A 26,219-nucleotide genomic window follows, 5' to 3' on the forward strand; every position below is an offset into this window, starting at 1 on the left:
CTGTATGAATGGCAATTTTTCACTATACCTCGGTACATGTGACAATAATAAGCCAATTTACTAATTATTTATTCACTTTATTAGCCTATATAGTTTGTTTTATAATGCAATATTTAAAAATTGTAGTATTTTAAAGCGGCCCACTCTAGACACATCTGCCGCGAGGAAGTAGGAGTAAGTTTGTTGTAGCGGTGCCTCCGCAGCGGGTTTGAATTGAAACGCCGAGTGCGGGCGGGCGGATTCGGCCACCGTAAGCCGGAGGAAGATGGCGGCCGCGGAGCCACAGGCTCGCTTCGGTCAGTCCGTGAAAGGTTTGTTGTCGGAGAAAGTGTCCGCCTGCACCACGGATGTGATCGCCCTCACCAAGCAGATCCTGAAGGGCTCCCGTAGCTCCGAGGTATGGGCGGGCACCGAGAAAAACAAAAACAAAACCCCTCCTCTTTATGGGCCGGGTTGTGACCCAGTCGGTTCCCTCGGGTTCACTCGGTTTCCACTCCAATTCCTCCAGTTCTGTTTCTGGCCCAGGTCGCGTTTCATCCCCTGCCCTTTGTGTGGTGGTTGATCTGTTCTTGGTTAGTCAGGGCGTCAAAGGTTATGTGGAGAAAGCAGGAGAATGGCGCTGAGAGGGATAACAAATCAGCCACGAAGGAATGGCGGAGCAGACTCGATGGGCTGAATGGCCTAATCCTGTTCCCTGCAAAGAGTGGGAGTAAACGGGACCTTTTCAGAATGGCAGGCAGTGACTAGTGGGGTACCGCAAGGCTCAGTGCTGGAAACCTAGTTGTTTACAATATATATTAATGATTTAGACGAGGGAATTAAATGCAGCATCTCCAAGTTTGCGGATGACACGAAGCTGGGCGGCAGTGTTAGCTGTGAGGAGGATGCAGGTTGACCTGGATAGGTTAGGTGAGTGGGAAAATTCATGGCAGATGCAATTTAATGTGGATAAATGTGAGGTTATCCACTTTGGTTTCAAGAACAGGAAAACAGATTATTATCTGAACAGTGGCCGATTAGGAAAAGGGGAGATGCAACGAGACCTGGGTGTCATTGTACACCAGTCATTGAAAGTGGGCATGCAGGTACAGCAGGCGGTGAAAAAGGCAAATGGTATGTTGGCATTCATAGCAAAAGGATTTGAGTACAGGAGCAGGAAGGTTCTACTGCAGTTGTACAAGGCTTTGGTGAGACCGCACCTAGAATATTGTGTGCAGTTTTGGTCCCCTAATCTGAGGAAAGACATTCTTGGCATAGAGGGAGTACAGAGAAGGTTCACCAGATTGATTCCTGGGATGGCAGGACTTTCATATGAAGAAAGACTGGATTGACTAGGCTTATACTCACTGGAATTTAGAAGGTTGAGAGGGGATCTTACTGAAATGTATAAAATTCTATAGGGATTGGACAGGCTAGATGCAGGAAGATTGTTTCTGATGTTGGGGAAGTCCAGAACGAGGGGTCACAGTTTAAGGATAAAGGGGAAGCCTTTTAGGACTGAGATGAGGAAAAACTTCTTCACACAGAGAGTGGTGAATCTGTGGAATTCTCTGCCACAGGAAACAGTTGAGGCAGGTTCATTGGCTATGTTTAAGGGGGAGTTAGATATGGCCCTTGTGGCTAAAGGGATGGGGGGTATGGAGAGAAAGTAGGTACAGGGTTCTGAGTTGGATGATCAGCCATGATCATACTGAATGGCAGTGCAGGCTCGAAGGGCCGAATGGCCTACTCCTGCACCTATTTTCTATGTTCCTCTGTCTTTCGCTCCTCTTCCCCCTCCTCCCAGACAATTAGAAACACGATACAAAACCTTGAATCTGGTGGTATGTGCTTTCAAGGACAGCTTCTATCCTACTGTTATCAGACTCTTGAGCAGCACTCTCGTATATTAAAGATGAACACTTTACCTAAGGGAGTGTTGTTGACCTGAGTGCCCTCTGAAATGCTCAGAAAGTTAGTCACTGCTTGTTATGCTGACTATCCAAGAGAGAATGTCCAAGCTGGTTGGGGGGTGTTTGGTCATGCGGACTGATGTTTTGGGCCAAACCCTTCAACGGGACTGGGGGAAAAATGGTGAGGAATAGATTTAAAAGGTCGGGAAGGGGGAGAGAGAAACACAAGGTGATAGGTGAAACCTGAAGTGGGAGAGATGAAGTAAGGAGCCAGAGGGAGGCGATGGGTGGGCAAGAAGATAAGGTAAAAGAAGGAAAAGGGGGTGGGAAATAGTGAGGGGGGGCATTACCAGGTTTGAGAAATCGATGTTCATGCCATCAGACTGGAGGCTACCCAAACGGAATATAAGGTGTTGTTCCTCCAATCTAAGTGTGGCCTCATCACAACAGTGGAGGAGGCCATGGATGGACATATCAGGATGGGAAGTGGAATTAAAATGTGTGGCCACTGGGAGATCCTGCTTTTTCTGGTGGACAGAGCGTAGGTGCTCAGTGAAGCGGTCTCCCAGTCTGTATCGGGTCTCACCGATATACAGGAGGCTGCACCGGGAGCACCAGACACAGTATAAGACCCCAACAGACTCACAGCTGAAGTGTTGCTGCACCTGGAAGGGCTGTTTAGGGCCCTGTATGGCAGTGAAGGAGGAGGTGTAGGGTCAGGTGTGGCACTTGTTCTGCTTGCAAGTGGCTGGTGGAGTGGTAAGTGAGGACAAGAGGAACCCTGTCCCTGGTAGGGTGGCAGGAGGATGGGAAATGGGGTAAGTATTGGAAATACTTGGGAGATCAGGCAGCATCTGAAGTGTACTAACAAAGTTAATAGTTCAATTCTTACAAAATCTCATTGACCTGAAGGGTTCATTTTGTTTTCCCTGTTCATAGAAGCTGACTTATGGCAACCTCTTTAATTCATGGCAATGAGATAAGGCTATGTAGAGGTATGTTTAGAGCTAAAAACAAATAAATTGCTGGAAGCGTTTGACAGGACAAGCAGCATCTGTGGAGGCACAGTCCAGTTAGCCCCACACTCTTACTTCCTGTATCGCTGATCAGGGTTTCATGTTCCGACACAAAATGTTGGCCATTCCTTTATCTTCGCAGGTGCTTCTTCCAGAAGTTTATATTTTTGCTCAAAGTGAACAGCCAGTCTTGGGAGGGGGGTGGTAGAGTAGTGGTTAGTGCGAAGCTTTACAGAACCAGTGATGGGAAGATGGGGTACAATTCCTGCACTGTCTGGAGTTTGTATGTTCTCTTGTGCTTGTGTGAGTTTCCTTTGGGTGCTCCAGTTTCTTCACACATTTGAAAGACATAGCATTAGAAAGTCATGCTATGTTGGTGCTAGAAGCATGCCAGCACTTATGGGCTGCCCCAGCACATTCTTGGACTGAGTTGGTTGTTGACACAAAAACAACACATTTCACTCTGTTTTGATGCACCTGTGAATATTAAGCTAATGTTTAAGCTCCTCTTTAACAGTCAGAGGTGCTGTCTTTCAGATAGAACACTAAACTGAAATTGCTTGTACCCGCTTAAATTGATATCAAAGATCCTATGGTATTCAAAGGAATTATTGGCATTTTATCTATGTGGTATTTATCCTATAGTCAACAGTTCTAAAACAGAGAAACATAAGAGACTTTAGATACTGGAATCTAGAGTGTTTTGAGTTTCTGGAAATGGTAACCCAGGATTTTGAGATATTTTCTGACGGTGTGATTGAATGTCAGGGTAGAGGGTTAGACTTGATCATAGCCTGACACATGTAGCAGTAAATATTACTTGCCACATATTAGCCCATGTCTGAATGTTTGTGTCTTGGATGCCTCACTAACGGAGTTGAACATGCTGTAGTCTTCAGTAAGCATCCCACATCTGACCTTATGCCAGAAGGAAGGTTATTAAAAATGCCTGAGGAATTACTGGTGAGATGCTCTGGGAAAAGAGTGATTGACCTCCAACAAGCAGAACCATTTTCCTTTCTGTGAGGCATAACTCAAACCCTTAAGAGTGTTTTTCTCCATGATACCTATTGGCTTTGCTTACCACAGCACCTCAATATCACACACCGTTGAACATTGGACTGATTTTAAGGGCAGCTGCATACTCCTCACCCCTGCGGTTCTACTGCATGTTTCGTGTTCAGACCAAGGTTGTGACGGTGTCTAGTGCCGAGTGATCCTGGTAAACAAGGTATCCGTCCATTCCATCTTCACAGTGCATTGAGGCAGGAAGGTTAACAAGGATGGCAGTCACCCCGGCCGTACCCCTTTTCTCTCTTCTACCTTAATGGAGCTTGAAAGCCCGGACAGCCAGACTGAAAAATGGCTTCTCCTCCACTACTGTCAGAGCTCTGAGTCACCTCTTTCACATTCCCTTCCGGGTGGTGCTGTGATATTCAACCACTTTTGTTATTGTCACTTTAACATTTCATTTTGCACTGTTACACTTTGCACCATTCTGTTGTTTTTACGCTTGTTGCTGTATTTTTACATTTATTATTATCAACAATTCTGTTTATAAGCTTCACATGAGCAAGGATGTGGCCTGGTGTATTCAACAATAAGCCAATCTGAAGAGGAAAAGACCGTATTCCAACTAAAGGAGTAACAAGTTCTCAGGTGCAGACAGTAGTTACATTGAATATAGTGTCGAAGAGTGACTTTCTTGACTCCAAATCTCAATAGCCTGTACCTCGTTACCAGATTTCCAATGAGGTAATAATCAGAATCAGGTTTAATATCACTGGCATATGTCATGAAATTTGTTGTTATCCATATCAATAAACTAAGACCCTGTGTTGCTCAGAAATTCCAGCATCTGCAGAATCTCTTGAGTTATGTCTTTACAAATTATAATCACGACTAACCCAATATGCTTGTTGACATAACAAAGTCAGTCGAGATTATTGTGATCAGGTGTGCACAGATCCAGTGAAAAACTTACTTGCTGTAGCATCACAGGCACATAGCATTAAATAAGCAGCATTCACAAGTAAAGCATAAATTTAAATTCTGCACTTTTTTTTACAAGAAAGAACATACAGTATCTTGAAAAAGTATTCAGCCCCCACAACTATTTTCACACTTTACTGTCTCATTTTCTAAATTTAAAATATATTGAAGTATTTTTGAGCTAATCTACAAAACATTGTGTATCATGTCAAATCAAAAGAAAAATTCCAAAACCTGTCAAAAATTTACTTTAAGAAATGTGAGGCTGGAAAAGTATTCACCTCTTTTGTAATCATTACGCTATCTTTATTCAGGTGTGATTACCTTGCCAACTCACCCAACATGTTGATGTAGAAAATTGGAGGATCACCTGTTTTCAATGAATTCATAAGAATAAATAACCCCTCTCTGTGTAAGGTCCAAGGGTATATCAGAGTTTCAACAGACCAAACCAAAATTAAGTAAAAAGAGCATTCAAGACAAGTGAGGGAAATGATAACAGAGAGGTACTAATCTGGGGAAAGGTACAAGATCATCTCAAAGATACTGAGCGTAGCTTGGAGCTCAGCGCAGTCCATCGTGAAAAAGTGGAAAAAATATGAAACCATAGCCACGCTGTCTAGGTCAGGAGAAGAATGGCACTTGTAAGAAAGACTATTAGGAGTGAGCTGCAGAAGTCAGTGGCTGCAACTGGAGATGAAGTTCATGGTTCCGCACCCACTTAAGGCCTTGCACAAAAGGGCATTTATGGAAGAGTAACAGGAAAAAGCCCTGGCTGTGTAAAGAAAAAGCCTTTCCCATTAAGACTTTGCAAAGCATCACTTAGAAGATACTGTAAAGATGTGGAAGAAGGTCTTGTGGTTGGATGAGACTACAGTGGAACTTTTTGACCTTGACACTAAACAGTACATGTGGCATAACTAATTCTGCACATCAGCCAAGTAACACCATCCCTACTGTAGAGTATAGTGGAGTTAGTATCATGCTATTGGGATGCTTTTCAGCAGAAAGGATTGGAAATCTGGTCAGGATTGATGGGAAGGTGAATGCTGCTAAATGCAGAAAGATCCTGGATAAAAACCTGCTAGCCTCTGCCAGAATGCTTAAGCTGGAGAGGAATTTCGTCTTTCAGCAGGACAACAACTCGAAGCACATTGCCAGAACAACCATGGAGTGGTTTCAAATGAAGAAAATTGATGTCCTTGAGTGGCCCAGTCAGAGACCCTATCGAATATCTCTGGCAAGGCCTCAGGGTTGTTGTTTGCCGAAGCTCACCAACTATCCTGGCACAGCATGAACAATTTTGCAAGGAGGAATGGGCAAATCTTGTTCTATCACATTATGCAAAGCTCATACAGACTCATCCAAAAAGACTACTGCCTGTAATAGCAGCGAGAGGTGGTTCAATTAAGTACTGAGCAAAAAAGGAATGGATACTTCTGAGGTGCTGATATTTCACTTTTAAAATTTCTAGGTTTTCATGCTTTACAGGTTTTTGGGCTCTACTGTGAAAAAAAAAAACCATGTGATTCACAAATTAAAGTTCTCAGTTAAATTGATCAAAATCCCTGATTGTAATACTCATTTGTGTGAACAAAGGGTTGGGGCTGAATACTTTTGCAAGACACTGTAATTAGAACTAAAAGGCCAATTTAGTGTAAGGTGATCAGAAGGTTGCTGAACAAATGCACAGTGTTTAAATGAGTAATTCTGAGTTGACTTTTCCATTGCAGCTCCTGGGTCAGGCAGCTAGAAACATGGTGATGCAGGAGGACTCCATTCTGCACTCTGAGGATGTAAGTACTTCTTGTGATAACTCCATTTCTCTCCAGATGCTGCCTGCCTTGCTGAGTATGTGCAACATTCCCTGGAACACAATTGTAGATACGCACAGTAACTGACAGAATCCAAACCTGAGTTTGGATTCATCTTGACAGTAGAAGAGGCCATGGATTTTAATTCCAGTACCCATTCCCATTCTGCTATGTCTATCCATGGCCTCCTTTACTGTCAAGATGAATCCAAAATCAGGTTGGAGGAACAACATCTTATATACTGGCTGGGTAGCCTCCAACCTGATGGCATGAACATTGACTTCTCTAACTTCCATTAATGTCCCTCCTCCCCTTCTTACCCTATCCCTGACATATTTTGTTTTTTTTCTCTCTCTCTCTGCCCATCACCCTGCCTGTTCTCCATCTCCCTCTGGTGCTCCCCCCTCCCCCTTTCTTTCTCCCGAGGCCTCCCGTCCCATGATCCTTTCCCTTCTCCAGCTCTGTATCCCTTTTGCCAATCACCTTTCCAGCTCTTAGCTTCATCCCACCCCCTCCGGTCTTCTATCATTTCGCATTTCCCCCTCCTCCCACTACTTTCAAATCTCTTAGTATCTCTCCTTTAGTTAGTCCTGACGAAGGGTCTCGGCCCAAAACATCGACAGTGCTTCTCCTTGTAGATGCTGCCTGGCCTGCTGTGTTCCACCAGCATTTTGTGTGTGTTGTTTGAATTTCCAGCATCTGCAGATTTCCTTGTGTTTGATCTTTTACTTTCTGTATTTTTCATTTCACTCTTGATGATTTTTTCATGTCTTCACACTTACCATAATGTTTTCAATATTTTCTCCTTGTTTTGGGCAGAGCTTGCGTAAAATGTCAATCATAACAACACATCTGCAATACCAGTAAGTATTATTCCTTTGATTTTCCTGTTGTTTCCATTTTTCCCCTTCCCCTGACCCATCCCATCCCAGTGTAACTTTACATCCCCAAACTATGTCCAGTGCGACCATTGATGCAGGCCTCAGAATTGTGTCCAGGTTATTTTTAAAGTATATTTGTTCAGTCTAAAAACCACAGTTGCAAAAATTTTCGAGCAGCATTGCTGGATACTGGAAGCCTGGTGTGGGTGGGGGGGAAAGGAAGGAACAGAGGTGAAGAACAGCAAGAAAGTTACTATTAAATAGGACTAACTGGTAGTTAACTATCAGTCCTGGTGAAGGTTCTCAGCCCAAAGCATTGACTGTTTATTCATCTCTATAGTTGCTTGCTGCCTGACCTGCTGAGTTCCTCCAGCATTTTGTGTGTGTTGCTCTAGACTTCCAGCACCTGCAGACTTTCTCATGTTTGTATTACTATTAACAATTCATTTTAATTATAGAGACATTTATCAATGTAAATGTGAAAAGGCTTTAACCAACAATGATCAATATGATTTAATTAGAAATGTGTTTGAAAATAAGCCAATTTTAAACCCTGCTAAATTAGGGGAAGTGCTACAGAAGGTTTATAGCACTGTGAATATGGCATTGACACACAAATCATTAAAATGATTTTCTGTGTATTTTGCTGTCTTCAGCTCTGAGGAAAGAGAGTTAAGTTTATGAAAACCCTGGATAGGCTATATGGGGAACGGATTCCTGTTATCCAAGATGTTAATAAGCAGAGTATAGATTTAAAGGAAGGTGGTGAAAAGGTTATAAGGGAATTGAGGAACAGCTTCTTCCCCTCTGCCATCCGATTCCTAAATGGACATTGAACCCTTGAATAATAAACCTGCTTCTGATTCTGAGGAAAAATGTTTTAATCAAAGAGTCGTTGATGACTGGAATTCACTTCCTGAAGGGAGGGTGAAGACAAGAATCCTCACTGTGTAAAAGCTGACTGGGTGAGCAATTAGTCCAAGGAGCTGGGAAGAGAGCTTTTGGCACATTGACCTTCATAATTCCGAGAATATGGAGTACCTGAGTTGGGATGTTATCTTGAAGTTGTGTAACACATTGGTGAAGACTAATTTGGAGCATTGTGTGCAGTCATTGGTTACTTACCCACAGGAAAGATGTGCATAAGATTGATAGAGTACAGAGGAAATTTACAAGGATGTTGCCAGGAATTCAGGACTTGAATTATAAGGAAAGGTTCAATAGGTTAGCACTTCATGCCCTAAAGTGTAGGAGAATGAGGGGAGGTGTGATAGAGGTATACAAAGTTATGAGGGGTATAGTTAGGGTAAATGCAAGCAGGCTTTTTCCACTGAGGTTAGGTGGGATTACAACTAGAAGTTATGGGTTAAGAGTGAAAAGTAAAATATTTCAAGGGAATATGAGGGGAAACTTCTTCACTCAGAGGGGTGGTGCGAGTGTGGAATGAACTTACAGTGGAAGTAGTGAATGTAAATTCAGTTGGAACATTTTGGAGAAATTTGGGTAATTGTATGGATGAGAGGAGTGTTTTTGGGACATGGCAGAACAACAGTTCGGCATGGACTAGATGGTCCAAAGGCTCGTTTCTGTGCTGGACTGTTCTGTGAACTTAAGTGGAGTAAGTTTTATGTGGACATTTTTGGCTGAAAAATGATGGTTCCTGAGTCTCCTCCTGTGCTGTACTTTACCACTTATCCCTAAAGACTAGCATAAAGTACCTCCTTCCAGTGTACAGAAAAAATGGTTAACTTTATCAATAACTAGAAGAAAATAGATAAACTTAATATTGTTTTTAGTAAAGTGTACTCAATATCTGTAACAAAATATACTGCACATTAAGTTTCTTTATTCTTTTACAGACAAGAAGCTATACAGAAAAAGTAAGTATTTCTTACACTATTAATGGTCTAAGGTTGCTGTGAAGGTGGAATCGGGTTAACTGGTGCAGACACGATTGACTGAATTGCTTCCTTCTATATTGTTCATTTCAATTATTTTAATTGGTATCATTATTATTTCTCTCTTTAAGTATGTTTCTGTTCATCGTAATGTAGGGCGTACATGGTTGATAGAGAAATAGAGAGCTGTGCAGGAGGGAAGGGTTCAATTGATCTTAGAATAGGTTAAAATGTTGGCACAACGTTGTGGACCAATGGCTCTGTATTATGCTATAGTGTTCTCTGATTAAGGCATACTAGAACATCAGCCATACTGCCTTTGCATCCAACAACTTAAAGATGGTCGACCTCCATCCATCATTCACCTTCCACTGTCTTCCAGCTCCAAACTCTTACCTCCCCTACCTGGCACAGCATGTCTGAGAGTCTGGGGCAAGGACTGCAGGCTGGATGCTGTCTGTGTGTGTGAATGGGTGGGCGGGAGGTTTATTATCACTGACCATCGTAAAATTTGTTGTTCTCTGGCAGCAGCACAGTGCAACTCATAAAACATTACTATAAGAATGTATTAGAAAATTAAATAAACAGTGCAAAAAGAGAGCAAGATAGCGTTCATGACTGTTCAGAAATCTGATGGTGGGAAAGAAGCTGTCCTAAAATGCTGATTGTGGGTGGGTTTTCAAGCTCCTGTACCTTCTCGCAGATGGCAGTATTGAGAAGAGGGCATGTCCTAGGTGGTGTGAGTCCTTAATGATAGATGCCACCTTCTTAAGGCACTGCCTCTTAAAAATGTCCTCGATGGTGGAGCTGCTAGTGTCTGTGGTGGAGCTGGTTGCATTTATAACCTTATGCAGCTTTTTCCAATCCTATACATTGGCCCCTCCATATTAGACAGTGATGCAACCAGTCAGATGCTCTACACAGTACAACAGCCTTTGGTGACGTACCATAACTCCTCAAACTCCTAATGAAATATAGCCACTGGCATGCCGTCATCATTTATCTTTGGACCCAGCATAGATCGTCAGAGATGTTGACACCCAGGAACTTGAAACTGCTTACCCTTTCCATTACCCTTTCCTCGATGAGAACTGCTATACGTTCTCCCAAATTCCCCCTTCTGAAGTATAGAATCAATTCCTTGGTCTTACCAATATTGAGTGCAGCCATCTGATCTATCTCGCATTCGTGTGCCTCCTGAGCTCCCTCAGTATCTGGCTGAAGTTTCCAGCCTGAACTTGCAACATCAAAAGCCAATAAGGGACTACATAAGGCAATTACTATTCTTGTAAGATTTTCTTCCAGTAAGTTAGCAGTGCTCTTGGGTGCAGTGGCTTCTACAGGGCCAACCAACCAAAGGTGTTATTGTCATTTTAACCGTATTTTTAATGATTGCAAGATCCAGCTCGATGGTAACAGTGAACAGCGCTACCACAGGTGACATTTTCCAGACGGTCCACAAAACTGTATCTTTCACTTCTTTTATAGAACCATAGAACATTACAGCACAGAAACAGGCCTTTTAGACCTTCTTGGCTGTGCCGAACCATTTTTCTGCCTAGTCCCACTGATCTGTACCTGGGCCATATCCCTCCAAAGCCCTTTCATCCATATACCTGTCCAAGTTTTTCTTAAATGTCAAAAGTGAGCCCGCATTCTCCGCTTCATCTGGCAGCTCATTCCACACTCCCACCACTCTCTGCGTGAAGAAGCCCCACCAATGTTCCCTTTAAACTTTTCCACCTTCACCCTTAACCCATGACCTCTGTTTTTTTCTCCCCTAGTCTCAGTGGAAAAAGCCTGCATGCATTCACTCTATCTATACACATCATAATTTTATACAACTCTATCAAATCACCCCTCATTCTCCTATGCTCCAGGGAATAAAGTCCTAACCTATTCAACCTTTCTCTGTAACTCAGTTTCTCAAGTCCCGGCAACATCCTTGTAAACCTTCTCTGCACTCTTTCAACTTTATTAATATCCTTCCTGTAGTTAGGTGACCAAAACTGCACACAATACTCCAAATTCGGTTTCACCAATGTCTTATACAACCTCACCATTACATTCCAACTCTTATACTCAATACTTTGATTTATAAAGGCCAATGTACCAAAAGCTCTCTTTATGACCCTATCTACCTGTGACGCCACTTTTAGGGAATTATGTATCTGTACTCCCAGAACCCTCTGTTCTGCTGCATTCCTCAGTGTCCTACCATTTACCTTGTATGTTCTACCTTGGTTTGACCTTCTGAAGTGCAGTACCTCACACTTGTCTGTATTAAACTCCATCTGCCATTTTTCAGCCTGTTCCTCCAACTAGTCCAAATCCCTCTGCAAGCTTTGAAAACCTTCCTCACTGTCCACTACACCTCCAATCTTTGTATCATCAGCAAATTTGCTGATCCAGTTTGCCACATTATCATCCAGATCATTGATATAGATGACAAATAACAATGGACCCAGCACTGATCCCTGTGGCACACCACTAGTCACAGGCCTCCACTCAGAGTAGCTATCCTCCACTACCACTCTCTGGCTTCTTCCATTGAGCCCATGTCTAATCCAATTTACTACCTCTCCATGTATACCTAGTGACTGAATCTTCCTAACTAACCTCCCATGCGGGACCTTGTTAAAGGCCTTACTGAAGTCCATGTATACAACATCCACTGCCTTCCCTTCATCCACTTTCCTGGTAACTTCCTTGAAAAACTCTAATAGATTGGTTAAACATGACCTACCATGCACAAAGCCACGCTGACTTTTTCTAATAAGTCCCTGTCTATCCAAATACTTGTATTTAGTATTCCTTCCAATAATTTACCGACGTCAAACTTACCGGCCTATAATTTCCCGGCTTACATTTTGAGCCTTTTTTTAAACAACGGAACTACATGAGCTATCCTCCAATCCTCCGTCACCTGACCCGTGGATATTGACATTTTAAATATTTCTGCCAGGGACCCTGCAATTTCAACACTAGTCTCCTTCAAGGTCTAAGGGAATACCCTGTCAGGTTCTTGGGATTTATCTACCCTGATTTGCCTCAAGACAGCAAGCAGCTCCTCCTCTTTAATCTGTATAAGTTGCATGACCTCCCTACTTGTTTCCATAGACTCCATTCCAGTTTCCTTAGTAAATACAGATACAAAAAACCCATTTAATATCTCTCCGATTTCTTTTGGTTCCATACATAGCCAACCACTCTGATCTTCAAGAGGACCAATTTTATCCCTTACTATCCTTTTGCTCTTAACATACCTGTAGAAGCTCTTAGGATCATCCTTCACCCTGACTGCCAAAGCAACCTCATGTCTTCTTTTAGCCCTCCTGATTTCTTTCTTAAGTATTTTCTTTCTCTTTTTATACTCCTCAAGCATCTTATTTCCTCAATGTTGCCTATACAGTCGGCCCTCCTTATCCGCAGGGGATTGGTTCCGAGAACCCCTGCGGATACCAAAAATCGCAGATGCTCAAGTCCCTTATTTAACCTGAATCAGTGCGGTGGTCTTTAGGACCCAGCGGAACCCCGGACTTTATTTAACATGTTCAGAGCAGTGGGCATTAGGACCCGGTGTAGCTCTGCATCCGCTGTGTTTCTGTTCACAAAAATTAACACGATCGCGATTGAAAATATGGTGGAAGTACCGGTAATAAAGTGATCAAAAAGAGGTGAAATGCCATCGGTCATTGGAAAAGCGTTAGGCTACAGTCGGTCAACGATTGGAACAATTTTAATGGAGCATGTGAAAGGCCCTGCCCCGATGAAAGCTACGATTATTACTAAGCAACGCAGTGGTTTAATTATTGGGTTTTGGGTTTTTGATCCTCCACATCAACCTGACACAGTGGAGAGTGCACTCGATAGCGATCTGTCACTGGATCGAACTGGGGAACTTCCCAAACCCGGTGCTGAAACATACGTTCTTAAGTGTTTTATATGCATAGAAAGGTAAAATATATACTATATACAAATGCAAACGTTTGACTAACTGACGCTAAATAATACCGGATGTACCTGTTCCGACTTACTTAGTAAGAGAACTTCCGATTTTTTTCGATCCTGATCCACAATAACCCACGCACATCCTCCCGTATACTTTAAATCATCTCTAGATTACTTATAATACCTAATACAATGTAAATGCTATGTAAAATAGTTGTTATACTGCATTGTTTAGGGAATAATGACAAGAAAAAAGTCTGTACATGCTCGAACAACAAGTGCTGGAAGAGCATTTCTGGGTTTTCACGATTCGCAGTTGGTTGAATTCGCGGATACGGAATTCGTGGATAAGGAGGGCTGACTGTACATGTTATACATCTCTCTCTTCATCTTTATCAGAGTTCCAATATCCCTCAAGAACCAAGGTTCCTTATTCTTATTCATTTTGCCTTTAACCCTGACAGGAACATACAAACTCTGCACTCTCAAAATTTCTCCTTTGAAGGCCTCCCACTTACCAATCACATCCTTGCCAGAGAACAACCTGTCCCAATCTACACTTTTTAGATCCTTTCTCATTTCTTCAAATTTGGCCTTTTTCCAGTTTAGAACCTAAACCCGGGGACCAGATTTATCTTTATCTATGATCAAGTTGAAACTAATGACATTACGATCACTGGAACCAAAGTGTTCCCCTACACACACTTCCATCACCTGTCCTAACTCATTTCCTAATAGGAGATCTAATATTGCATCCTCCCTAATTGGTACATCTATATATTGATTTAGAAAACTTTCCTGAACACATTTTACAAACTCTAATCCATGGAGAATTAAAATCCCCTACAATCACAACTTTCTGTCTCCTGCAGTTGTCTGTTATCTCTCTGCAGATTTGCTGCTCCAATTCTCGCTGACTATTGGGTGATCTATAATACAACCCTATTAATGTGGTCATACCTTTCCTGTTTCTCAGCTCCACCCATATGGCCTAGTAGACAAGCCCTCTAATCTGTCCTGCCAAAGCACTGCTGTAATATTTTCCCTGACTAGCAAAGCCACCTTCCCACCCTTCATCCCTCTGCCTCTATCACTTCTGAAACATCAGAACCCTGGAACATTAAGCTGCCAGTCCTGCCCCTCCTGTAGCCAAGTTTCAGTAATGGCTATGATGTCATAATTCCACATGTCAATCCAGGCCCTCAGCTCTCTGCCTTTCCCACAATACTCCTCACATTGAAATATACACACCTCAGAAGATTATTACCACCACACACAACCTTACTATTTGTGACTGCATGAACTACTAACATCATTTATTTTTACCCCCTTTCCACTATCTACTATGGTTCCCATCCCCCTGCAAATCTAGTTTAAACCCTCCCCAGTAACACTAGCAAACCTCCCTGCAAGTATATTGGTCCCCTTGTAGTTCAGGTGTAACCCGTCTCTCTTGTACAGGTCCCACCTGCCCCAGAAGAGGTCCCAATGATCTAGAAATCTGAAACCCTGCCCCCTACACCAGTTTCTCAGCCACATGTTCATCTGCCAGAGCATCCTACTCTTACCCTCACTGGCAAGTCTTTTTATGTCTTTTTCTTTTAAATCTGTTTCTGATAATGTTGAAGTCTGTTGATCTACAGTTTAATGGTGTGATTTTAGGATGATTGAGCAATCTAGTGCTTTGCTGTCCCGGAGAACATTTCGGGAGGCAAGCAGCCTTGAGGCCAAGATCAGCTCAATCTTTCACTGTTGAGGAAAATTGAAACATCGAGGTGAGCGAGTGTTCAGCACGGTCTACCAGCCTCTTGCTCGTTGCTGCTGGAGGAAGGTCCCTATATGCAAATAGTCTCTTTGTCCCCCGATGCTATCAGTTGATGGTAGGTTCTAGGTCAGCAGTTTGTGGATTGGACTAAAGAACACAGAGTTGATCTGAATGTGGACTCTTTTGATTTTGCGTATTACTTTCTCTCTTTTCGCTTGTTTTTACATGTTGCCTTTTGCATGATTTGTTTTTGCACGGGGGGTGGGTGTTGATGTTCTTTATGGTTTTCTTTGTCTCATGGCTGTCTGCAGACGATGAATCTCAGGGTTGTATACTACACGTATCTTGATAATAAATGTACTTTGAATCCTTTGACATTAAGAACTTAAAGTACTGAAGGTCTATCTCATCTGCACGTTGTTTGTTGATGGAGAAACTGAAGGAGCTGGACTTGGTGTAGATGGTACTGCAGCCTGCATCAGAGAGGTGTCAGAGGAGCTGGTACATGAAGGTGGTGTGACAGCGAGTGATCTACTCTGATGAAGTGCTTTGCAAGGTTGGTCATGGCCTAGTAGGACCTGGACCCGCTGCAGTTTGCCTATCTCCAGAATCAACATACAGTGGATGCAGTCCCACTGGCTCTCCACTCGGCCTTGGATCATCTGGACAATAGTAATTCCTTAAGACCATAAGATATAGGAGCAGAATTAGGCCATTTGGCCCATCAAGTCTGTTCTGCTATTTCTTCATCACTGATTCATTTTTCCTTTCACCCTCAATCTCCTATCTTCCACCCACCCCCATCCCACCCACCATGCCCTGACCAATCAAGAATCTATCAACCTCTGCCTTAACTATATATTAAGACTTGGCCTCCACAGCTGTGGCAACAAATTCCACAGATTCACAACTTTCTAGCTAAAGAAATTCCTTCTCATCTCCATTTTAAAAGGATGCCTCTCTATTTTGAGGCTGTATCCTCTAGTCTTAGATTCTCCCACCATTGGAAACATTCTCTCCACATCCACTTTATCAAGGCCTTTCACCATTTGATAGGTTTCAATTAGGTCACTCCTCATTCTTCTAAGTTTCAGTGAATACAAGCCCAGAGCTATCAAACTCTCTTCATATGACAAACCATTTAATCCATGAATCATTTTCACGAACCTCCTTTGAACCCTTTCAAGTTTCAGCACAGGGGCTCAAACCTGCTCACAATACACCGAGAGAGGCCTTATCAGTGCTTTTTGAAGTCGCAACGTTACATCATTGCTTTTATATTCTAGTCCTCTTGAAATATTGGTAACATTGCATTTGCCTTCCTCACCACAGGCTCAACCTGTAAATTAACCTTTAGAGAACTTCCAAATCCCTTTGCACCGCAGATTTTTATATTTTCTCTTCATTTAGAAAATAGTCAACCCTTTAATTACTTCTACCAAAGTGCATGACCGTACGCTTCCTGACACTGTATTCCATCTGCCACTTCTTTGCTCATTCTTTGAATCTGTCTGTCCTTCTGTAGCCTCCCTATTTCATCAAAACTACCTGTGTCTCCTCCTATCTTCATATTGTCTGCAAACTTTGCAACAAAAGCATCAATTCCATCATCCAAATCATTGTCATATGGTGTAAACAGAATCAGTCCCAACACAGACCCCAGTAGAGCACCACTAATCACCTGCAGCCGACCAGAAAAGTCTCCCTTTATTTCCACTCTTTGCCTCCTGCCAATCAGCCACTTCTTGCTAGAATTCATGATTTATTCATTTAGATTCATGATAGAATCTTTCCTGTAATACCATGGGCTCATAGCTTGTTAAGCAGCTTCATGTGTGGCACCTTGTAAAAGGTCTTCTGAAAATCCAAGTACACAATATCAACTGATTCTCCTTTGTCTTTCCTGCTTGACATTTCATCAAAGAATTCCAACAGATTTGTCGGGCAAGTATTTCCCTTGAGGAAACATTGCTGACTACAGCCTGTTTAATCATGTACCTTCAAGTACCCCCGAAACCACATCCTTAACAATTGACTCCAGCATCTTCCCAACCACTGAAGTCAGACTAACTGGGCTATAGTTTCTTTTCTTCTGCCCCGCTCCCTTCTTGATGAGTGGAGTGACATTTGCAATTTTCCAATCATCCGGAACCACTTCAAAATCTAGTGATTCTTTAAAGATCATTACTTATGCCTCCACGATCTCTTCAGCCAATCCTTTCAGAACCCTGGGTTGTACACCTTCTGGTCCAGGTGACTTACCTATCTTCAGACCTTTCAGTTTTCCAAGAACCTTCTCTCTAATAATGGTAACTTCACATACTTCATGACCCCTGACAGTTGGAACTTGCACTGTACCGCTAGTGTCTTCCACAATGAAGACTGATGCAAAATACTTATTCAGTTTGTCTACCATTTCCTTTTTCCCCATTACTACCTCTCCAGCATTGTTTTCCAGCAGTCCGATATCCAATCTTGCCTCTTTTTTACGCTTTATGTATCTGAAGAAACTTTTGGTATCCTCTAATATTATTTGCTTGCTTACTTTCGTATTCCATCTTTACCTTAATGACTTTTTTAGTTGCCTTCTGTTGGTAAAACCTTCCCAATCCTCTAACTTCCCACTTACTTTTACTTTATTATATGCCTTCTCTTTAGCTTTAATGTTGACTTTGACTTCCCTTGTCAGCCATGGTCGTGTCATCCTGACTTTATACTATTTCTTCCTCTTTGGGATGTATATATCCTGCGCCTTCCAAATTCTTTCCAGAAATTCCAGCCATTGCTGCTCTGCCGTCATCCCTGCCAGTGTTCTTTTTCAGTCAATTCTGGCCAACTCCTCTCTCATGCCTCTGTAATTTCCTTTACTCCACTGTAATGCTAAAACATCAGACTTTAGCTGCTTCTTCTCAAAATTCAGAGTGAATTTGATCATATAATGGTCACTTACCCTTAAGGGTTCTTTTACCTTAAGCTCTCTAACTAATTCTGGTTCATTGTACAACACCCAATCCTCAATTTCCTAATTTCTAGATTTTTCCAATCCATCTGTATATTGAACTCCTCCATGACTACTGTAACATTGCCCTTTTGGCATGCATTTTCTATCTCCTTACTACTATTTGGGTGTCTGTAAAGAACTCCCATCAGGGTCTTTTTACCCTTGCAGTTCCTTAGCTCTATCCACAACAGTTCAACACCTTCCAACACTACGTCACCTCTTTCTAATGATTTGATTTCAATTTTTACCAACAGAGCCACACCACCCCCTCTGCCTTCCTGTCTGTCCTTTTGATACAATGTGTATTCTTGGACATTAAACTCCAGGCTATAAACCTCTTTCAGCCATGACTCAGTGATGCCTACATCATATTTGTCAATCTGTAACTCTGCAACAAGTTCATCTACAAACGTTTGTACCTTAATCATTATACTGCGCACATTCAAATATAACACCTTTAGTCCTGTATTTACCTTTTCGATTTTGCCTGCCTTTTATGTTGCAACTCATCCTGGTGACTGCAATTTTGCCCTATCATTAGCCTCTCCTTGCTAGCAGTCTCACTGCACATTGCCTTTGTTTATAAATCAACTCTCTCATCCTCAGCCCTCTCACTCTGCTTTCCATCCCCTGCCAAAGTTAATATAAACCTCCCGAACAACTCTAGCAAACATGTCCTGCAAAAATATTGGACCCCCTCGGATTCAGATGTAACCTGTCCCTTTTCTACAGGTTATACCTTCCCCAGAAGAGATCCCAATGATCCAGAAATCTGAACCCCTGCCCTCTGCACCAATTCCTCAGCCACAGATTCACCTGCCAAATCATCGTATTCAATCTGGAGATTACCATCCTGGAGGTCCTGTTTTTCCCTAGCTCCCTAAAATCTGCCTTCAGGACCTCCTTGTCTATCTATGACGTTGATGCCAAAATGTACCAAGACTGTTGGCTGCTCACCCTCGCCCTTTAGCATGCCATGGATACGATCCGAGACATCCCTGATCCTGGCATCAGGGAGGGACCATACTATCCAGGTGTCTCTATCATGCCTACAGAACTTCGTCTCTGTTCCTCTGACTAAAGAATCTCCTCTCAACACTGCAGTCCTCTTCACCTCTCTGCACTTCTGAGCCACAGCACCAGACTCTGTGTCAGAGACCCAGACACTGTGACTCCTCCCCGGTAGGTCATCTCCCTCAACAGTATCTAAAGCTGTGTACTTATTATTGAGAGGAACGGTCACAGGTCTACTCTGTATTGTCTGTGCATTTCCCCTCCTTCTCCTGACAGTCACATGTCTCCTGCAAGCTAGGGGTAACTGCCTTCCTGTAGCTCCTGTCTATCACCTTCTCATTCTCGCATACAAGTTAAAGGTCATCGAGCCGCAGCTCCAGTTCCTTAATACATTCTCTCAGGAGTTGCAGCTCGGTGCTCCTGGTGCAGATGTGTTTATCTGGAAGATTGGGGGTTTCGCAGGCTTCCCACGTGGCACACGCAGTACAAAACATTGCTTACGTCAGGCTGCTGTTTATTAATTACTGCTCTGCGTTCAACACATTCATACCCTAGTTCTAATTGACAACTTCAAAACCTGGATTGCTGACAGACAGACAGACATACTTTATTGATCCCGAGGGAAACTGGGTTTCGTTACAGTCGCACCAACCAAGAATAGTGTAGAAATATAGCAATATAAAACCATAAATAATTAAATAATAACAAGTAAATTATGCCAAGTGGAAATAAGTCCAGGACCAGCCTATTGGCTCAGGGTGTCTGACACTCCGAGGGAGGAGTTGTAAAGTTTGATGGCCACAGGCGGAAATGACTTTCTATGACGCTCAGTGTTGCATCTCGGTGGAATGAGTCTCTGGCTGAATGTACTCCTGGGCTAACCAGTACATTATGGAGTGGATGGGAGACATTCTCCAAGATGGCATGCAACTTGGACAGCATCCTCTTTTCAGACACCACCGTCTGAGAGTCCAGTTCCACCCCCACAACGTCATTGGCCTTACAAATGAGTTTGTTGATTCTGTTGGTGTCTGCTACCCTCAGCCAGCACCAAACAGCAAACATGATAGCACTGGCCACCACAGACTCGTAGAACATCCTCAGCAGCATCCGACAGATGTTAAAGGACCTCAGTCTCCTCAGGAAGTAGAGATGGCTCTGACCCTTCTTGTAGTCAGCCTCTGTGCGCCTTCTGCAACTGGAGTTTTGACTTCTTCATCGGGAGACCACACTCGGTGCAGATTGGGAATTACATCTCCTCCTCACTGACAATCAACACGGACACACCTCAAGAATGCATGCTTAGCCCAGTGCTCTACACTCAGTACACCCAGGACTGTGTGGCTAGACACAGCTCAAACACCATGTATGCATATGATGATGACACAGCTATTGTTGGCAGAATTTCAGATAGTGATGAGGAGGTGTACAGGAACGAGATGGATCAGCTGGTTGAGTGGTGTCGCAACACCACCCTTGCAGTCAACGACAGTAAGGCAAAAGAATTTATTGTGGACTTAAGAAAGGGGGAAGAGGAGAAGCCGAGGGAACACACACCACTCCTCATCGAGGGATCAGCAGTGGAAAGGGCAAGCAGATTCAAGTTCCTGGGTATCAACATCTCTGAGGATCTATCCTGGGCCCAACATACTGTTGCTATTACAAAGAAGGCACAACTGCAGCTATATTTCATTAGGTGTTTGAGGAGACTTGATATGTCACTAAAGACACCTGCAAATTGCTATGGAAGTGCCGTGGGGAGCATGCTAACTGGCCGTATCACCCTCTGATATGGAGCAGCCACTGCACAGGGTAAGAAAAAGCCACAGAACTCTGCCAGCCCCATCATGGGCACTAACTTACCCAGCATCGAGGACCCCTTCAAAATGCAATGCCTCAGAAAGACAGAGTCCATCTTTAGGGACTCCCATCACCCGAGACATGCCCACTTCGCATTGCCACAGGAGCCTGAAGACTTGCACTCAGGAACAGCTTCAGATTTCTGAATGATAATGAACCCGTGAACCATTATTTTCCTTGCGTTTTGCACTACTTATTTTTTTAAAAAATATACTTCTGTAATTTATAGTTTTTATTATATATTGCATTGTACTGCTGCCAGAAAACAACAGATTTGCCGGTGATAGTAAATCTGACTGATATTACTGACATATTAGTATATTCCCATTGGTTGTGAAATGGAGAACGTGGTATGGTACAATTCATGCCTTCGACCCCATATGAGTAAGTAAAATTCTTAAATTTAAAGAGCTTTGCTCAGGTGGAAATGTAGAGATTACTAACAAACACTGGAAATAACTGTTAAATTTCCTGCCCTTCGTATAGACGAGATTCTGTGGATGCAGGAAATACAGAGTAACACACACAAATTACTGGAGTAACTCAGTCGGTCAGGTAGCATCTATCGAAATGAATAAACAATTGATGTTTCAGGCCAAGACTTGAAGGTGAAGCCAGAAGGTGAGGGGTGAAGCCGGGCAGGTGGGAGGGGGGAAATAAAGTAAGAAGTTGGGAGGTGATAGGTGGAAAGGTAAGGGGCTGAAGAAGAAGGAATCTAATAGGAGAGTGCACCGAGGGAGAAAGGAAAGGAGGAGCACTGGGGGAAGGTAATAGGCAGGTGAAAAGAGAAGTGGTAAGAGGGGAGCTAGAATGGAGTATGGAAGAAGAGGGAAGGGGGATAGGAGATAATTGCCAAAAATTAAGATATTTCCTGCCCTTAAACTCTCTCTGGTGTCTGTCCTCCCCCTGTTTTTCCCATGATCCACTATCCTCTCCTATTAGACTACTTAAGCCCTTTTCCACCTATTCCCTTCCAGCTTCTTTCTTCATCCCTCCTACCCCACGCAGCCACCTTCACCCTCACTTAACTCCAGCTACCACCTGCCAGCTTACCCTCCTTCACCTCTGCCCACTTTCTTATTGTGGCTTCTTGCCCTTTCCAGCCCTAACGAATGATCTTTGCCCAAAACACCGATGCTGCCTGACCTGCTGAGTTCCTGCAGCATTTTGTGTATGTTGCTCTTGATTTCCAGCATTTGCGTTGATTATTTTTCATTATCTTTTCCATTTTTATATTTTCCCCTCTAAAGTAGGTTGAAATATTTATCTATTTGTGACAGGTATAGTTAAAGCACCATTAATTCCCTGCAGGGCACTGTGGTACATTTTCTTCCTGTAGCACAGAAAATGCATGTGGATAAAATCTTGTTACACCAAATCTATTTTCTTTTTTCCAAATGCTGTGAAAAATACATGAGGTGTAATATTTGTTTGTCTTTAATGTCCTGAGGACCTTAACTGGAATTTTGTAAAGCTGTGGAGCTGTCACCGTGGTTTACTTGTTCGACCTTCTATCCGAGATTTATAGTTTAAATTATTTTCACATTTTGCAACACAGTGTAAGATCCTTGAAACTCTGATAAGGAAAGGGAACATGCTGATGACCACTAGGAGAGAGGAGCAAGCAATGTGGCCACGAGTGAAGGAGGGAAGGTCATCCCACATATATCTTATCATCTTAAACAGTATGTTCCAAAGCTTCACTTGCCGTTCTCACAAAATATTCCAGATGTGCTCAGACATCTTCACCTACTCCGCAGCTGTAGAGAGGTGTTCTCATTCATTTGTTGTGAGTGCTTTAAAATCACACTTTATACATCAACAACCACAACTGCAGCAGTTTGCACTGTTTTTAACATTGTAACAGGAAAGTTATCAGGCAGATTTTGCTATTGAACCACAGAGTCATAGAGTACTACAGTACAGAAATATGACCTTCAGCCTATCAAATCCACACTGGCATGGTCTTCTACTAGTCCCATCCAGCTGGGCCCAGACCATAGTCCTCCTTTCATCCATCTACCTATACTCTTAAATGCTACAGTTGAACCCGCATCTACCACTTTCGCTGGCATTTTGTTTCAAACTCACACCACCCTCTTGAATGAAGAAGCTCCACCTCAGGTTCACCTTAACTATTTCACCTTTCACCCTAAATTAATGACTTCTAGTTCAAGTCTAAAATAAACTGAGGGGAAAAAGCCTGCATGAATTCACACTATCTATATCCCTCATAATTCTGTATATCTCCATAGGATATACCCTCATTCTCCTGTGACCCAGGGAATAAGGTCCTAACTGATTCATTCCTTCCCTTTAACTCGGGTCCTCAAGTCCTAATAGCATCCTTGTCAATTTCCTCTGCCCTTTTTCAAGTTTATTGCACTAACCACTATGCTACCATCTCATTCCAAACTTTTAAATCTGATATGGTCCCTTCATCTTAATTCCCCCACCCCCATTGTTTCCTACATCTTCCTATTTGATTTCCAGCAACTGCAGCATTTTGTTCTTGCAGAAAATTACGTTTGGTAGAAGCTATTTAAAAAGATTTTTGTTGAAATATGAAACAAGTGCTTCACTTATTTATTTCATCTGTACAATAAATTATGAAAAATTAAAACAAAGGGAAGTAAGATGTTATTTGATTTAACTATTGATGAATGGCCATTTTACCAGATTAAATATAACTGGATTTTTATTTCTCTTAATTGCCAGTGTTGAACTTTCTACAAACCTTCAGGACCAGCTCAAGCATCTCTTAAAGTGAACTGAATGATGGCAAGATACTCCTCCGAGACAACGGCCATGGGGGGGCGCGGGGGTGAGGGGGAATGTTGTCACTGCTCACAATACAGCAAGGATCATAAATGTTAACACACTTTCATTAAGTTCACAAACGGTATCCAGAACTGTGCTGTTTAGATCTGGTGCTGATAATGAACACAGCAATTTTTGTTCCTGAGGAACACCTCATGTGGTGATTGGGTATTGGTAAAGGTGACCTTGGAAATAATACTCATTTGTTGATCAAATACGAGGAAATCTGCAGATGCTGGAAATTCAGACAACACACACAAAATGCTGGTGGAACACAGCAGGCCAGGCAGCATCTATAGGGAGAAGCACTGTCGACGTTTCGGGCCGAGACCCTTTGTCAGGACTAACTGAAAGGAGAGATACTAAGAGATTTGAAAGTAGTGGGGGGAGGGGGAAATGCAAAATGATAGGAGAAGACCGGAGGGGGTGGGATGAAGAGCTGGAAAGATGATTGGTGGAAGTGATATAGAGCTGGAGAAGGGAAAGGATCATGGGACGGGAGACATATTTAGTTGTTTGTTTTTTTTCTCTCTCTCTGCCCATCACTCTGCCTGTTCTCCATCTCCCTCTGGTGCTCCCCCCCTCCCCCTTTCTTTCTCCCAAGGCCTCCCGACAGCTCTTCTCCTTATAGATGCTGCCTGACCTGCTGTGTTCCACCAGCATTTTGTGTGTCTCATTTGTTGATTGTCCGTTCTGTTCCTGGGCTAGAGGTTTTTGAAGGGAAGAGTTACTATTGTCATGTGGAGGTTCATTCTTAAAAAGTGTTGTAGTTTTTAGTGATTGTCAAGTTTGCAATGCAAATACTAGATCCTGTATTATCTTGAACAGCTTCATCCATTATCATTTATCAGAATTGTCTTGTATTGTCAGTCCACTGGTCTAACTTCCATTTGCTTATTTGGCATTCTTAGCCTGAGTAAAACTAGAATTAATTAGTAGTTAATTTTATATTTTCAGTGTCCCAGCAAGAGACACTTGGCTTTGTATCAATACTATCAACACATGGTCAAATCACCATTGTCAAATGTCATTGTCATTGTTTAACTTAAATGCTTGCAATATTATATTTAATATTTATTGAAATGAATTCCAGTGCTACACCTTAGCGAGTGCTTTGAAAATTTATTGCATTTATTGTGGATAAAACTCACTGTTGGATAGTTACATTTGTCCCTGATTGTAAAGTGTTACACAAACTGTTATGCTGCCACGCTATGACAGTGCCAACAACCTGGGTTCAATTCCCGTCGCTGTCTCTATGGAGTTTGTGCATCCTCCGAGCGATTGCATGGGTTTCCTCCGGATGCTCCCGTTTCCAACAGCATTCCAAGATGTACGGGTTAGGGGGTTAATTGGTCACATAGTTGTAATCAGACAACACAGGCTCATTGGCCCGAAGAGTCTACTATTGTGCTGTATCTCTAAATAAAAATAAAATGAGGTAGATTGTGAGATTGATAGGCCGCCTTATCCTGGTAAGAAACTGTTCAATAGATTTAGAACAGCAAGAGGGAGGTTGTCCTTGAGCCTGGTGGTATGTACTTTCAGGTTTTTGTATCTTGGGAGTGATGAGAAGAGAGAATGGCCAGGGTGAGAGAGGCCTTTCATTATGTTGGCTGCTTTCCCGAGGAAGCGAGAAGTGTAGACAGTGCCCGTGGAGGAGTTTCTGTTTGACTTTCTATTCAATTCCCTGAACTTTATTCTGCACCATATCTCCTGCCTTTTGAAAATATTCAGGCTTGAAAGTCTGTTACCTTCCATATCACTGGAAATGATAAGACATTACACTTTGTATCACCCTCAGTGGTAAACAGCTTTTTCATCTTTAGTGTTTTTGAAACTCAAGACTTGAAATAAAGTTTCTACATCTATATTATCTGAAATTTGATATTTAATTTTTTTATTATTCTATGTAAAACGCTTTGAACTGCCTTGTGTTTGAGAAGTGTTATGCAAATAAAATTATTTGCTTACACTATATCCAATGATAAACATTTAAGTTTTATATATTTGCTTAGAAAGCATTAACATAAACATATTTACTGCTACTAAGACAGGCCAACAGCAGATAGAGGTTAGTGCAGTGCTTTTTAACGCCAGTGATTTCCGATCAGGATTCAGTTCCTGCCGCTGTCTGTCGGGAGGTGGTATGTTCTCCCCATGACCCCGTGGGTTTTCTCTGGGGGCTCTGTTCTCATATTCTAAAGACGTATAGGTTAGGGTTAGTAGGTTGTGGGTATGTTGCTGCAGGAAGTGTTGCATCACTTAAAGGCTGCCCAGCACAATAATTAGATTGTTGGTCATTGACACAACAT

At 42.5% G+C, this 26,219-nt stretch overlaps 1 protein-coding gene across 1 annotated transcript; it reads left to right on the forward strand.

Moving 5' to 3' along the window:
- The first annotated feature begins 246 nt into the window (after nucleotides 1-246).
- On the forward strand, nucleotides 247-25,787 carry borcs7 (BLOC-1 related complex subunit 7). Its single transcript, XM_073026923.1, has 5 exons — nucleotides 247-397; nucleotides 6,634-6,696; nucleotides 7,534-7,577; nucleotides 9,455-9,475; nucleotides 23,803-25,787. The coding sequence occupies exons 1-5, from the start codon at nucleotides 266-268 to the stop codon at nucleotides 23,852-23,854; spliced, it is 312 nt and encodes a 103-aa protein (XP_072883024.1). The 5' UTR covers nucleotides 247-265; the 3' UTR covers nucleotides 23,855-25,787.
- The last annotated feature ends 432 nt before the right edge of the window (nucleotides 25,788-26,219 follow it).

This window comes from Hemitrygon akajei, chromosome 23 (genome assembly GCF_048418815.1).
Source record: "Hemitrygon akajei chromosome 23, sHemAka1.3, whole genome shotgun sequence".
NCBI classification, from domain to species: Eukaryota; Metazoa; Chordata; class Chondrichthyes; order Myliobatiformes; family Dasyatidae; genus Hemitrygon; species Hemitrygon akajei.

What these genes read in the sequence shown, in the direction of transcription:
- borcs7 (XM_073026923.1), top strand. Translation starts at nt 266, where the DNA reads ATGGCGGCCGCGGAGCCACAGGCTCGCTTCGGTCAGTCCGTGAAAGGT. An exon ending in AGGGCTCCCGTAGCTCCGAG is followed by an intron (nt 398 to 6,633) that starts GTATGGGCGGGC and finishes TTTCCATTGCAG; the next exon opens with CTCCTGGGTCAGGCAGCTAG. An exon ending in CCATTCTGCACTCTGAGGAT is followed by an intron (nt 6,697 to 7,533) that starts GTAAGTACTTCT and finishes TGTTTTGGGCAG; the next exon opens with AGCTTGCGTAAAATGTCAAT.